Source organism: Peromyscus californicus, unplaced genomic scaffold (genome assembly GCF_007827085.1).
Source record: "Peromyscus californicus insignis strain IS unplaced genomic scaffold, ASM782708v3 Scaffold_12__1_contigs__length_115047231, whole genome shotgun sequence".
Classification (NCBI taxonomy): Eukaryota; Metazoa; Chordata; class Mammalia; order Rodentia; family Cricetidae; genus Peromyscus; species Peromyscus californicus.
The window spans coordinates 77,893,891-77,907,960 of NW_026294413.1; the positions used below are offsets into that span (position 1 = coordinate 77,893,891).

The 14,070-nt window shown below is 42.1% G+C and overlaps 1 protein-coding gene across 4 annotated transcripts; it reads left to right on the plus strand.

The window, feature by feature from the left end:
* Nucleotides 1-260: 260 nt before the first annotated feature.
* LOC128107523 (glucosamine 6-phosphate N-acetyltransferase-like) lies at nt 261-13,148 on the plus strand. 4 transcript variants are annotated; one of them, XM_052733459.1, is made up of 6 exons: nt 261-746; nt 5,343-5,510; nt 7,250-7,312; nt 9,313-9,440; nt 10,274-10,335; nt 12,693-13,148. In XM_052733459.1, exons 2-6 carry the CDS (start codon nt 5,357-5,359, stop codon nt 12,838-12,840), a joined length of 555 nt encoding a protein of 184 aa, XP_052589419.1. In that variant the 5' UTR covers nt 261-746; nt 5,343-5,356; the 3' UTR covers nt 12,841-13,148. The 4 variants fall into 4 exon arrangements, with proteins under 4 accessions (XP_052589419.1, XP_052589421.1, XP_052589422.1 ...); XM_052733461.1 differs by having other exon boundaries at nt 261-438; XM_052733462.1 differs by having other exon boundaries at nt 261-433.
* Nucleotides 13,149-14,070: the final 922 nt, after the last annotated feature.

The following is a 14,070-nucleotide window of genomic DNA, read 5'->3' on the forward strand; positions in this document are numbered from 1 at the left end:
AGAATTTGTACTGTATCAAGCTGATGATAGCAAAAAAAAAAAAAAAAAAAAAAAAAAAAGAGGACTTGCCTGGAAGGGAAACTGACACCTAAAGCTTTGCCCTGGTCCTTGCCCCAGACCCCAGAGTCGCCTAAGCTCCCCGGAGCCCCACCTCATCGAACTCTCTTGCGCCTCAGAGCCACGTCCCTTAGTGGAGTGTGTGGCTTGCACTGTGCGTGTGCAGCCTGTGTGTGAGGGCGGGGCAGGGCGGAGGCGTTGGTCGGGCCACCTTTGGCCCCGGCGTTCCGGCTGCAGCTCGGAGGTGGGGTGTGTATGGGGGAGGGGGGCCAAGAGGTACAAAAGAGGGTGGTGCTGGCGCTGCAGCCGCATCCAGATGCAGCGCTGTGACCAGCTTAGAGACTGACGTGCCTGGAGGGGAACGTGGATCGGTTCGGTGCGGTGAGGTGACCTGGGGCTGGGACGCGAGGAAGGGCAGGCTTGGGACCGCCTTGAGGCTGCAGACCCCGAGTCCGGGGCGCCCCTGCCCAGGAGCCTGGCTCCTAAGCATGGTGGCCCGCGGTCCGGCCGGGCAGGGTCCTGGAGGGCCTAGAGACCGGAGTGTCCGTGGCGTGGGACTTGGGGACTCTGCAGCTGTCGCTCTGAAAGAGCGCTAACCCTGGGTTCCCTTTTACCGGTCCAGCGGTCAGAGCGGCTGAAGACTGCCTCTGGCTCTAAAGAACCCCTGCGCAGACTGTGTGAAGCCTGGGGTGAGGGACCTGGAACTTGTACCCCTAGAAACACTGTGTGATTTCTATTGTGTGCAGGAACTAATGTTTATGTAAGGCAAACACAAAATTTGTTCATGTAAAAATACATGGGGTTTCGTTTTGTTGGGATAATCAGCCCTTAATTAATCCAAGCATGGGTCTCAGGAAATTGAGGTATTTTAAGGTAGGATTCGTATGGTAGAAACAGATACCATGATGCAAAGATTGTCATCTGCTGAGTTTTCTGCTGTAGAACTCAATGGGAAAAACGAGAGGACCCTCATCACAGGCTGTCACTCATTTGACCTTTAGGCTGGTCTTGGGAACTCCGTGCTACAACTATCCAGCTAGATTGGAGATAAAAAGATGGTGCATATCAAATACACTATCGGGAAATACTTCATGCTTTGAAGACACTTGAGAGCTTTCTACCTACCGGTCACCCATCACAGAGAGTTTGATATGGCTGTAGATCATGTTTAGAAATTTGTAAATCTTGGTCTTCAATGTTCACTACTTGTTGCTCCGTTTTGTCTTCCTAGAAGCAGCTGCTTCCCATTTGTATCCAATCTCATTCAGAGGCTGGAAAGCCAAACTTGAAATTGTCTCTAAAATGTTTTCAGTTGGGGAAAAAAAAACCCCTCGGCACTATTATAAGCATAGTTTGTTGTATGATACTTGTGTTGTCACTAATGGCAATGTGGCAGTCTTTTTTCTTTGTGCCTTTTCTGAAATATGATTGCTAAATGAGACCTTACATCATTCATTGACTAGAGACTTACCAGACTAGGGCTAAGGCAGTACTCGTGCCTTGTAAATGAACGCTTATTTAGCAGTTACACACAGCGAGTAGGGGGACGGTGCTTTGAATTAGAGTTTACATTTCGTATATTTCTATTCATATAACCAAACTTTAGTTAGCTGGTGATGAATCTTTAAGTGCTCAAGAATGAAGGTTTCATGTAGCCAGGGCTAGCCTTAAATTTGCCCCACCCAGTTCCCAGATGTAGGGTGGATGTGGGGATATCTTAAAACCAACTTTAAAAAGAATTTTCCATGTTTACTCCAGTTTCCATAGTTAGTTTTCGTGTGTGTGTGTTGTTTGAGGTAGGTGTCACTGTGGTAGCCCTGCTGGCCTTGACCTCCCAGTGTCCATGCCCCAGCCTCCCTAGTACTGGGTCACAGGTGTTTGCTACCTCACCTGAATTTTTATTAAATTGAAATGAGGCATGACCTCTGTCAGCATATCTTTATGACTAGTAAGATAGGCTTCTTCCTCTTTGAGGTTTTCTAAATCCTGTTTTAAAAGGAGTTTGACTGTTCCTAGATCTTTTGGGTTTAACTGGACCAATGGCTGTCCTCATCTACTTAGTGATGGGTGCTAGAAACTGATTTAAGGTGCATCGGGTCTGGTATGGCGGGACACTTCTGTACCCTCAACGTGATCAACGTGGGGAACATGGAGACAGAATCAGGAGTTGGAGGTAGGCTGGGGAGGTAGCTGAGAGGGTAGATCCTTTGCAGTGCAAGACTGAGGACCAGAATTCCTTGACTGATTGCCAGAACCCATGTAAAGAAGTAGGGTGGGCTGGGAATGACAGCACCAGGAGACAGAGAAATCCGTTGAGTAAACTGGCTATTTACACCAACCTAAAAAGTGAGTCCAGGGTTTGGGGAGAGAACTGGTTTCAGTATATAAAGTGGAGAGTGATCGAGGACACCTGATCAACCGTGGGCCTCCACACTCACAGGCATACATGTGCACATGTACCCAACACACATGCAAACATGCCTACACATGAGCACATATACAGCAGAGTGGGAAGGCAACCTAAGCTACATGATGAGTCCCTCTTCCTAGAAAGTGATGATCATGTCGTTTGTTTAGTTTTCTTCCTTCATCATTTATGTGGCTTCCTTGTAGATAATGTGCTTCCTCACCCACTGACTTTGGACATGGGTGGCTCCAAATCACCGTGCCTATCCCAAGTTGCCTTTTCTGCTTGCTCCTTGAGCTCTGACCTTTGCCAGGAGGGTAGCTTATCTAAAATGGCCTTTCAGCATGGGTGGTAACTGGTGTAGCAAAGGATAAAGGGAGGCAGGGAGTGGGGGTCATGGGGGAAGGGCCACAGGGAGAACTGCAGAGTGGGGGCCAAAGGGTAAGGTCCACGGGGAGAGCTGCAGAGTGGGGGCCAAAGGGTAAGGTCCACGGGGAGAGCTGCAGAGTGGGGCTGCGGGGGAAAGGGACACGGGGAGAGCTGCAGAGTGGGGCTGCGGGGGAAGGGACACGGGGAGAGCTGCAGAGTGGGGCTGCGGGGGAAGGGACACAGCATGCATGCCTTCCCTGCAGGCCCACCCCCTAAGAGTCTCCATGTGTTAGTTACCTGGGAGCTGCATATTTAACTTTGGGATACTTGGAGCTAGGAAGTTTAGTGAGGGTGTAGCTTTATCTGGGAGCCTTCAAGACATTTCTTTTGGAAATCAAGTATTGATAACCCTTTGGGGATCTGGTGTCTATCACCTCTTGCCTTCCCTTTCCCAACATTGTCCCCTTCCCTGGGCACCACCAGGATTTTACTATTTGAAGAGCATTCAGGGGAACCCAAATGTAGCAGCCTCTGTATTGTAAACACATTATTAATACAACCCGATAGTTATTTCTTCGTGCCTGGACAATGGGTTCTTATTTCTATCCAGAATACTTTTTTTTTTTTTAAAGATTTATTTATTTATTATGTATACAGTGCACATATCCCTGCAGGCCAGAAGAGGGCACCAGATCCCATTACAGATGGTTGTGAGCCACCATGTGGTTGCTGGGAATTGAACTCAGGACCTCTGGAAGAGCAGTTGGTGCTCTTAACCTCTGAGCCATCTCTCCAGCCCCAGAATACTTTTTTTTCTTTTCTTTTGGTTTGGTTTTTTGAGATAGGGTTTCTCTGTGTCCCTGGCTGTCCTGGAACTTAACTCTGTAGACCAGGCTGGCCTTGAACTCACAGAGATCTGCCTGCCTCTGCCTCCCTAGTGCTGGGTCTCTCGAGAATACTTTTATTACACTTTTAATTAGTCTGAAATTCTCTTTCCAAAATAGAGATCCTAAGCCCTGGTCTAACTCCTGTACAACAATGGCTTGAGGATTGAACTATACTAGCCTAGTAGTTAAGGAGGTGACATCCCTCTGCCTCCGTGATGTAACTTGTGGTAATGTGCAGAATCAAATGAAGAGCTAGCTCACTGTTAGAAATAGCAAGCGTTAAACTGAGTAGCCTCCACACTGGCACCTGTAAAGCCATCTGTTGCCTTGTTATTCCTATTGACCCAGGAGCCTTGAGCAAGATCCTGTCTACTTCTGGTCTGTTTATTTTATCCTGGGGATGAATCAGGATACATATTTTATTGTTGTTAAAGAATGAACAAATATAAAGTACTCACCAAATTAATATTACATGTTTTTATGATTATGCACAGAATAGAATAATCTAGTTAAAGAAATGTACAGGAAACTGAAACTATTAACTAGTTAAAATTTATTATGACTTCATAAATTTTTTTTTGAGACAGGGTTTCATATCACATTGATTATATGTGTGTTTTGAGACAGTAATCTATAACATACCCAGATTGGCCTAAAACACTTGTTCATTTGGTGCCTGAAATTCTGGAATTACAGGCATGCACCACTGTATCTGGTCCACAGCATCAAACACACACACACAGACACACAGACACACACGCACACGCACACGCACACACCCATGCACACTGGTTATTCTTAAAATATTTAGAAGCAGCTAACATAGGCTTTTTAGAAAACTGTCATGAAAACAAAATGCAGACACTCAGTTTCTGTCATGGCTAAAGACAAATACTACTGTGACTGCAGAGAATAATGAAGTCATTTGAATAACTGCTCAGTTATCTTGTTCGTGGTTCACATAACAGAAACAAGTCACATTCCCATACTCCGGTGGGTCTTTAGTGCAGGGATACCACATGATTTCTGAGCCTAGTAATAAAATGCAGGATTGGAATTGTGCAAACACGAGTCCACAAGATGTCAGTGTCACACTAGAGTACTGGTTCTCAACCTTCCTAATGCTTTGACCTTTTAACACAGTTCTTCATGCTGTGGTGACCCTGACCACAAAATTACTTTTGTTCCTACCTCATAACTGTAATTTTGCTCCTGTATGAATCGTAATGTAAGTCTCTGGAATACAGGGTACAGGGTTATCTAGTATGTGACCCCTATGAAAGTGTCACCTGGCTCCCCACAGGGGTTGTGACCCACAGGTTGAGAACCACTGCACTAGTGGCACCAGCCCACAGGGATAAAATGTCTCCAGTAACCTGGAAAATGGAGTTTTAAAGTTTTCTTCTTGTTCAACTTCTTATTCACCCATTATTTTCACCCTTAGTTTCAGCCCGTTTTTCATCTGATAGTAAAGTTGTTTTTTCTACATGTTTACAGTTGTAGTCTAGTAGTAAAGTAGCTCATATAATGGTACAGAATCCATTTATATGAAATTAACTTCCTCATCCAGCACACGTTTTCTTTACTAATAAAGCCTTTTAACATTTGAAATTTTATTTTAGACTTTACTGGGAAGATGAAACCCGATGAAACACCTATGTTTGACCCAAGTCTGCTCCAAGAAGTGGACTGGAGTCAGAATACAGCTACATTTTCTCCAGCCATTTCTCCAGTGAATCCTGGAGAAGGCTTGGTTTTGAGGCCTCTTTGTACTGGCGACTTGAATAAAGGTATGGGCCCAACTTTAGTTTGCAAACCTGACTAGAAATCTATGTTTTCTTCCTAAGCCTGATGCTAACTTAAGAGTACTTGATTTTGTCCTTGAAATGACTGGAGCACTCAGTTGTAATAGGTATGTATCTTGGAGGCAGGATACTCCTATGATGTATTTAAAATAACTAAATACAGTAGTGCTCCTTCCAAAAGGATGCCTCAAAAACAAAAATGAAGTTATACTGTCTAAACACATGGAAAAGAGTTTTCTCCAAGAAGCTACATATGCAGAAATAACATACATGGACAAATTGAAGGGGTTTTATCTACTCCAGTTTCATTTTTTTTTTTTTTTTTTTTTTGGTTTTTCGAGACAGGGTTTCTCTGTGTAGCTTTGCGCCTTTCCTGGAACTTGCTTTGGAGACCAGGCTGGCCTCGAACTCACAGAGATCCGCCTGGCTCTGCCTCCCGAGTGCTGGGATTAAAGGCGTGCGCCACCACCGCCCGGCCAGTTTCATTCTTTAATATCTAAATTATCCAAAATAATTTTCTGAAACTTTGGTAATGAAAAATCAACATTTTACCTGACTATTGTCTTCTTCAGAGGTATTTGAGGAAAGTAACTTCGGTTAGAATTACTGCATGTTGAAAAATTAAGACTCGGAGCTGGAGAGATGGCTCAGAGGTTAAAAGCACCGACTGCTCTTCAAGAGGTCCTGAGTTCAATTCCCAGCACCAACATGGTGGCTCACAACCATCTGTAATGAGATCTGACACCCTTTTCTGTGTACATAATAAATCTAAGAAAAAAGAAAAATAGAAAAAAATTATGACTCAGAGTTCTAAATGTACTTTTAGCATTATCATTAATTTTTTTTTTTTTTTTTTTTAAAGACAGGGGCTATTTAGCCCTGGCTATCCTGGAACTCTCTATATAGACCAGGTTGGTCTTGAACTCAGAGATCTGCCTGCCTTCTGCCTCCCGAGTGCTGGGATTAAACACATGCACCACTATGCCTCGGCTGCATTAACATTAGTAAAATTAGAAATTTAGAAATCTGTCTCAACATGTTATATCAGTTACATTGTAGCTTACAAATGATATTCGGTGGAGGTGAAAATCCTGCACTTCAAGTGTTAAGGAAAATGGGGTATCCCTTACATAAAACTTTAATAGCTGGGCTGGAGAGATGGCTCAGTGGTTAAGAGCACCGACTGCTCTTCCAGAGGTCCTGAGTTCAATTCCCAGCAACCACATGGTGACTCAGAACCATCTGTAATGAGATCTGGTGCCCTCTTCTGGCCTGCAGGGACACATGCAGGCAGAATACTGTATGCATAATAAATTAATAAATCTTTAAAAAAAAAAACTTTAATAGCAATGAACAATGTACATGCTGGTTCTTTAATTATTGATAGTAAGGTCTGCATTATTCTAAAATCTTATGCAGGCCAATATTGTTGAGGGCTTTCATTTGCTCTCTGATTATAAAAATACGTTGCAGTTTAAAATTTTAAAACAATGCAATATGTACTTGTATGAAAATGCCCTTATCTAATACAGTACTATGTGCAATGAATGCACACTGCAGACTAAAAATTTGCATGTTTAATCAACAAAAACTTGATTAAGGAAACATAATTATGGAGTTTTGAAAAAGTAATTTCCTTTAACCTACTCAGTGAACATTTTACTTCTTTGCATATTTTAATCTTTCTTTTGCTTTTCTCTTGACTTGAAATGTTTTAAAACTAGGTTTTTTTACGTTACTGGGTCAGTTGACAGAGACTGGCGTCGTCAGCCCTGAGCAGTTCATGAGTAAGTACCACGGGGTACCTTGTCTGTATGGTTAGAACTCTGCTCAGTACCCACTTATTCAAAGAGCTGAAAGTTATGAACTAGCAGTCCTCATTTATAGAATCCAAATGTTTGAACAATACCTTGATAGTTACTGGGGGATCACTTTAGGGTTATTTCCCTTTTACTGTGGTTATCTCCTTCTGTGTGGTTATGTTAAGCACAGAAATTTCATTATAAAATTAAAAACAAAAAAAAACTTCAGTGTTTATGTTCTGGCAGCAAAAGACATGGCTCAGTGGGTAAGAGCTCTGACTGCTCTTCAGAGGACCTGGTTTCAACTCCAAGTGCCCATATGGCAGCTCACAATTGTCTCTAACTCCAAGATCTGACACCTCACACAGATACACATGCAGGCAAAATACCAAATGCAATTAACTACATAAAAAAATTGTGTTCCTATGCTTTTTGTTCTTCAGTGTTTAAAGGTTTGTTGTTGTTGTTGTTGCTTTTATATTGGATTAGGGTTGGCAGGTGTCTTAGAGTTAGACTAACAATCCCCTTCCTGCTTTGAGACATGAGAAAATGGGTTCCCAGAGAGAAGCGTTCCCAAGATCACAGTTAATCACTGGCAGGGACAGCTGGAACCCTCTTACTTTCTCTTCTTCCTTTAACACAGCCTGTTCCCATTTCCTACTAATGCACTTCCTTTAGTAGGTAACTTCCCCAACCAGGCTGAGTGAAGGTTGACATCTACTTTTACTGTCTAGTTTCCTTCGTTGAATTTTTTTTTCCTACTTCAGACCTATATAGAGTGAGACTTTGAAACTAAACAGCATCTGAGAGCTACATAACTTGGCTTTTAAACTCCTGGGGTTTGCATACATATCAGTAGATGAAAATTGTAGCTTTTCCAGCAATATAAAGTGCTAAACATTATTTGCAGGAACACAGCTTTGCTTTTATTTGTTGGATAACTCTGGAAAAACTGCTTAAGTGGGGACATATCTGTGTTATCTTTGTAAGGTGCTTTCAAAGCAAAGATCCTATTTCTAAAAGAACAAATATGTAATCCTGAAACATTGGAAAAACAAACCGAAAACTGTTTTGTCAAAATATTTTGAAACCAAGATTATGAATCGTGGATATAACAGACTCTTCTTCTTCTTCTCCTCCTCCTCCTCCTCTTCTTCTTCAAGATTTATTATGTATAGTGTTCTGTCTGCATATATTCCTACACGCCAGAAGAGGACACCAGATCCCATTATAGATGGTTGTGAGCCACTACATGGTTGCTGGGTATTGAACTGAGGACCTTTGGAAGAGTTGCAGGTGCTCTTAACCTCTCAGCCATCCCTCCCACCCATAATAGGCTCTTGTAAAAACCTGTAGTTATGTTCTTTGAGTATGTTTGAGTGTTAGTTTTAAATAAATGTAAATTAAATTGGCAGATATTGACAGTTAGTCACAGAACTGGCTACATGTACAATTTATCTGTAATATAGTGTTTTTCACCTAAAAGACCCAAGTCTTACTTTGCTAGTAGATTTTATGTGTGTTTCTGGGCACAGAGGCAAGCTCTCCCTCTGGGTTCCATCTCCATGATGTAACAACAGATGACTTTATATGTGTGGACCATTCAGTGCTAACTGTTGGTATTTCAACTCCCTGGTATTTTAAATAACATAGTAGCTTTACAAGTTTAAACTGGCCGGGTGTAGTGGCACATACTTTTAACCCCAGCACTTGGGGGGCAGAGGCAGGTGGATCTCTTTGAGTTTGAGACCAGTCTGGCCTACACACTGAATTTTAAAATAGCCAGAGGGACACAGTGACACCCTGTCTCAATAAACAAATATCTTATGCTCGATTTACTTCACTTGTTTTGTATTAAAAAAAAAAAGGGGGGGGGAAACTAAAGCCCTATGGCAAAATAGCTTTACTATTCAAAGATGAAGTCAGACAAGCCTGGAGCTTTCCTTGACTGTCCACCATCTAACACTTTTTTGACATTTCCACAGACTCTTTTGAGCACAAGAAGTCGTCTGGGGATTACTATGTTACAGTTGTGGAAGATGTGACCCTAGGACAAATTGTTGCTACAGCAACCCTGATCATAGAACATAAATTTATCCATTCATGTGCTAAGGTATGTGCTCACACTAGTGCCTACGAGAAAAGTGCACAGATGATTTCTAATGAAACCAACTTAGAAGCTTCATTAGAAAAAATCATAATTTTTCCTTGCTGGAACTCTTCAGCAGAAGACACTTTCCTGAAGTTTCTATGAGTTATAAATCCAATGAAAATCAGATAGATGAGCTAGTGAGATGACTCAAAGGGTTAAGGTCCTGCTGAGTCAGACCACCCAAGTTCCATCCCTGGGACCCACATGGTGGAGAGAGAGAAGTATTACAAGGTGTAGTCTGACCTCCACAGATGCCCCAAGCCACTCACACACATGCTCTCTGAATGTAGGAAAAAAGCAGCATTTAGAAATGTACTCTGGTCAGGTGTGGTGGGGCACGCCTCTAGTCCAGCACTCAGGAGGCAGAAGCAGGTGGATCTCTGAGTTCAAGGCCAGCCTGGTCTACAGAGTGAGTTCCAGGACAGCCTCGGCTACACAGAGAAACTCTGTCACCCAAAACCATAAAGAGAGAGAGAGAGAGACAGACAGAGACAGAGAGACAGACAGAGAGCGACAGAGAGAGATCTGTAGGTTATGGGTTTTGGTTTCAGCACTTAAAAGTAGTAAATTGTTAGTAAGCAACGTTGGCTATACTATATTTATGACAAGATTTCATTATGGTGATTAGGATTGGAACTTTAAACAGTAGAAGAGAGGTTGGGGATATAGCTAAAAATGATTGAGGCACACCTGACTTTCCTCTTTTCTCCATGATAAACACTATAACTGGTACTTGCTGGCTTAGTGATAAACAGGCTGAACGCTCATCCTGTCCCACTGTGATTTTTTTGTAGAGGGGGAGAATAGAAGAAGTCGTCATTAGTGACGAGTGCAGAGGGAAGCAGTTGGGCGAACTGTGAGTAAGCACCTGGAGCCCTGGAAGACAGGACGGCCTGTTTGGTCTCTTGGCAAGAAACGTATTTCATAAGGTTTTCCTGGTTGTTATTTCTGACCTCTGGTTTCTGAACTCATTCTCATTCTATATCTCAGATTGAATTTAATGAAATTTTAATATAGTGTTATTAGTTTTTACCCTCCCTCCCATGAGTTTGAGAATTGAAAACATATTCCATTTACCAGAGTAGCAAGTAATCAAACTGTTCTACCACGGAGTTATGTTACTAGTAGCCCCCACTTCCACACCGTTTTGTTTTAGAGACAAGGTTTATCTATGTAGTCCTGGTTGTCCTGGAACTCACTCTGTAGACCAGGCTGACCTCGAACTCAAAGAGATCTGCCTGCCTCGGCTTCACACTGTGAGGATTAAAGGTGTGTACTACCTCGCCTGGCTTTTTTCTCTTTTTGAGACAAGGATCTCATTAAGTATGGCTATGAACTTGTGATCCTGTTGCCTCGGCCTCTGGAGCAGTGGAGAATAGGCCTGGCTTATGCAAAGTAAACTCTTTTAACTTTTAGTGACAAGATCTGTCTAAGTGCACACACAACAGAAGAAAACCCCTTAGTTAGCATTTACATCATTTTTTTTCCCTGTCTGCTTCTGCCTCCTGAGTGCTTGTATTAAAGGTGTGCACCATCATGGCCCACCTTAGATTACATATTTATGCAGGATTCTTATTCCTTGGGCTTTGTAAGATGGTTTCTGAATAATACGTCCACATATTATTCGGACTAATCAAGTTTATTTGACCCACATCTTCAAAAATCTGCTTTTAAGATGATTAATGAAGCTTGGTATGGTGGCATACCTTTAATCCCAGCTCATAAGGGGCAGAGGCAGGCATATCTCTGTGAGTTAACCTGGTCTACATGGCCAGTTCCAGGCCAGCCAAGGCTATACAGACTGTTTCAAGACTATAGCTATTACTTACTCATATTATGTGAACATGGCAAGTGTTTAGTTGGATACATTTAGAACAAAGGCACCCCACCTGCAACCTTACAGTGTTCCATAAGGAATTCAGGACATTCTGCATGTTAGACAAACCTGACCACTGAGCTCCATCCCCCGCCCCGGCACAAACGTATTTTAGGGTTTGTCTTTTGACATAAGGTCTGGTTTGCTATAGTAGAAGACAGCCTTCAATTCCAGACCCTCTTGCCTTCAGCTCTTAGGTGCTGTTACAGGTGTAACACCACAGCCAGTTAGAGGCCTTTCATAAAAATAATTCGGGCCATTGTTCTCGCAATTTGATAGTCTTTAGGATTTAAAAAAAGAAGTGTTTGTTTTTGGGGGGTTGGCAGGCTGTGTTCAGATTCTCCAATCCCAGTACTGAGGACTGAACCTAGAACTTCACACACATGCTTGGCAAGTACTCCATCACTGCTGCTTTCTCAGCACCTGGTATTTTTATACCCGAGTCTCTGAGTCTGTGCTCGTCTCAGACATGCTGTGTAGTTAGTTCAGCTGGCCTTTCTTGAACTCACAGCAATCCTCTTGCTTCAGCCTCTCAAATAGTGGAACCACAAGTGAGCCACTCACTATTCCTACACTCACATATGAACTTTTAAAAACTGTTTTACTTGAGTGGGTATTTCACCTGCATATATATCTGTGCATCACTTATGTTCCTGGTATCTCAGAAGCCAGACGGCAGCATTAGAAGCTCTGAGACAGGAGTTACAAATGGTTGCTGGGAACCAAAGCAGGAGTCAGATCCAAGAGCAGCCAGTGTTCTGAGTTTAATGCCAAGTCAGCTCGCTAGCCCTCTATGTGAATTTTTTAAAAAATTTTATGCATATAGGTATTTTGCCTGCATGTATGTCTGTGTAGCACTTGTAAGCCTGGTACCTATGTAGGCCAGAAAGCCACAAGAGGGTCAAGGATATCACCTGGAAATGGAGATACTATTAGTAGCTACACAGGTACTGGGAATTGAACCCGTCTTCTGGAAAATCATCTCTCCAGCCCCTCACACATAAAAAAATGTTCAGAGGCTGGCAAGATGGGCTAGAGGATGACCACACTTGCAGTGATTCCTAGAGCCCATCTAAAGGAGAGCTGCACAACGGCCCCCAACAATGTTGCACTGGAGCCCTCCTCCCATACAGAGGTGTAGGCTGAGTTAGTTAATAGGCTGGGCACTGTGTCTCAAACAAAATAGAAATGCTTCAGTAATTTAAATGCTTATCAACGTCATCATTTGATACTTAAAGGAGTACTTAATAAATACTACTTTTATTTGTATATAACACTAGTCTGTAGCATCATCAAGGCCCATTTTGGTTCCCACACTTCCTTTTTTAAAATTTTAGGTTATTATCAACTCTCACTTTGCTAAGCAAGAAGCTGAACTGTTACAAGATCACCCTTGAATGTCTACCACAAAACGTCGGCTTCTACAAAAAGTTTGGCTATACAGTATCTGAAGAAAAGTACATGTGTCTGAGGAACCACAAGTAAAGACCACCATCAAGATTGCTCCAAGGCTTTCCTGTTCATTTTTGTTGCTGCAGCCAGTGAGCTCCATACCTGCTAGACTGGAAAACCACTGTAGTGTGCAATGTAGTAGTGACAAGAGCATGCCTGTGGCTGCTGGGACTTGCTCTGAGTTAAGAGTACAAATGATCACAAAGGGGATGATTTTTAACCAAAGGAATATATTTTCAACTTGAATCTTTTCTTGCATTGTATTTTTCTAAAGTTTATCTTCATTTCCTGGTCGTCAAGAGTATGGGCAATAAACAGTTATGTCTGCTCTGTGCTGCTCATTTTTAAATATATGTATATATATACTGAATAAGGCTGTTTCTTATCACATAAAATTATTTTTGTCTCATACATCTAAGCATTTTTAAATATATGTATATATATATTGAATAAGGCTGTTTCTTATCACATAAAATTATTTTTGTCTCATACATCTAAGCAGACTTAAGGGTGCACCGTTTCTCACATTACAGGGAGTCACATACATCTGTTGTTACAACCAGATACATATCTGCACATGTAAACATGGTTGAACCTAATACCGCACACAACGTGGACAGTCTTTTAAAGAAACAAGAGAAATGAAAACTGTGACAAGGCACAACAGTTTAAGTAACTATTTCACTAACTGTTTGTAGAGTTCTATGTAGACACAGCCCACCCACATGTCTCACCTGTCACATGATGTAAGAATCATCCAAGGGCAGATCTTGAGACCAGGGTTCTTTCCTTGAGTGAGCAGCTCTCAGTGGGGTACTTTTACCCTGGTTTATCATGGCCATCTGAAGCCTCTGAGTCACAAAATATGTATGGTACTCCCTTTGTTACATCCTTAAAATAACAGTAGTTTTTCTATTTAATGTGATTATAATGGTACTGTTATTCTGATCATTGTCCTGTTTTATTTAATGATTTTTTTTTTAAAGATTTATTTATTTTGTATACAGTGTTCTGGCCTGCGCACATCCCTGCAGGCCAGAAGAGGGCACCAGATCTCATTGCAGATGGTTGTGAGCCACCATGTGGTTGCTGGGAATTGAACTCAGGACCTTTGGAGGAGCAGCTAGTGCCCTTAACCTCTGAGCCATCTCTCCAGTCCCTTAATAAGTTTTTTAAAGTAGAAGAAGTAGATACCTTATTAACAATGGTTCTAATCTTTTGCATTCCATGTTATTACATTAAACTTGATTATATGAATAGTTT

What these genes read in the sequence shown, in the direction of transcription:
- LOC128107523 (XM_052733459.1), top strand. Translation starts at nt 5,357, where the DNA reads ATGAAACCCGATGAAACACCTATGTTTGACCCAAGTCTGCTCCAAGAA. An exon ending in CAGCCCTGAGCAGTTCATGA is followed by an intron (nt 7,313 to 9,312) that starts GTAAGTACCACG and finishes ACATTTCCACAG; the next exon opens with ACTCTTTTGAGCACAAGAAG. An exon ending in GGGAAGCAGTTGGGCGAACT is followed by an intron (nt 10,336 to 12,692) that starts GTGAGTAAGCAC and finishes TTAAAATTTTAG; the next exon opens with GTTATTATCAACTCTCACTT.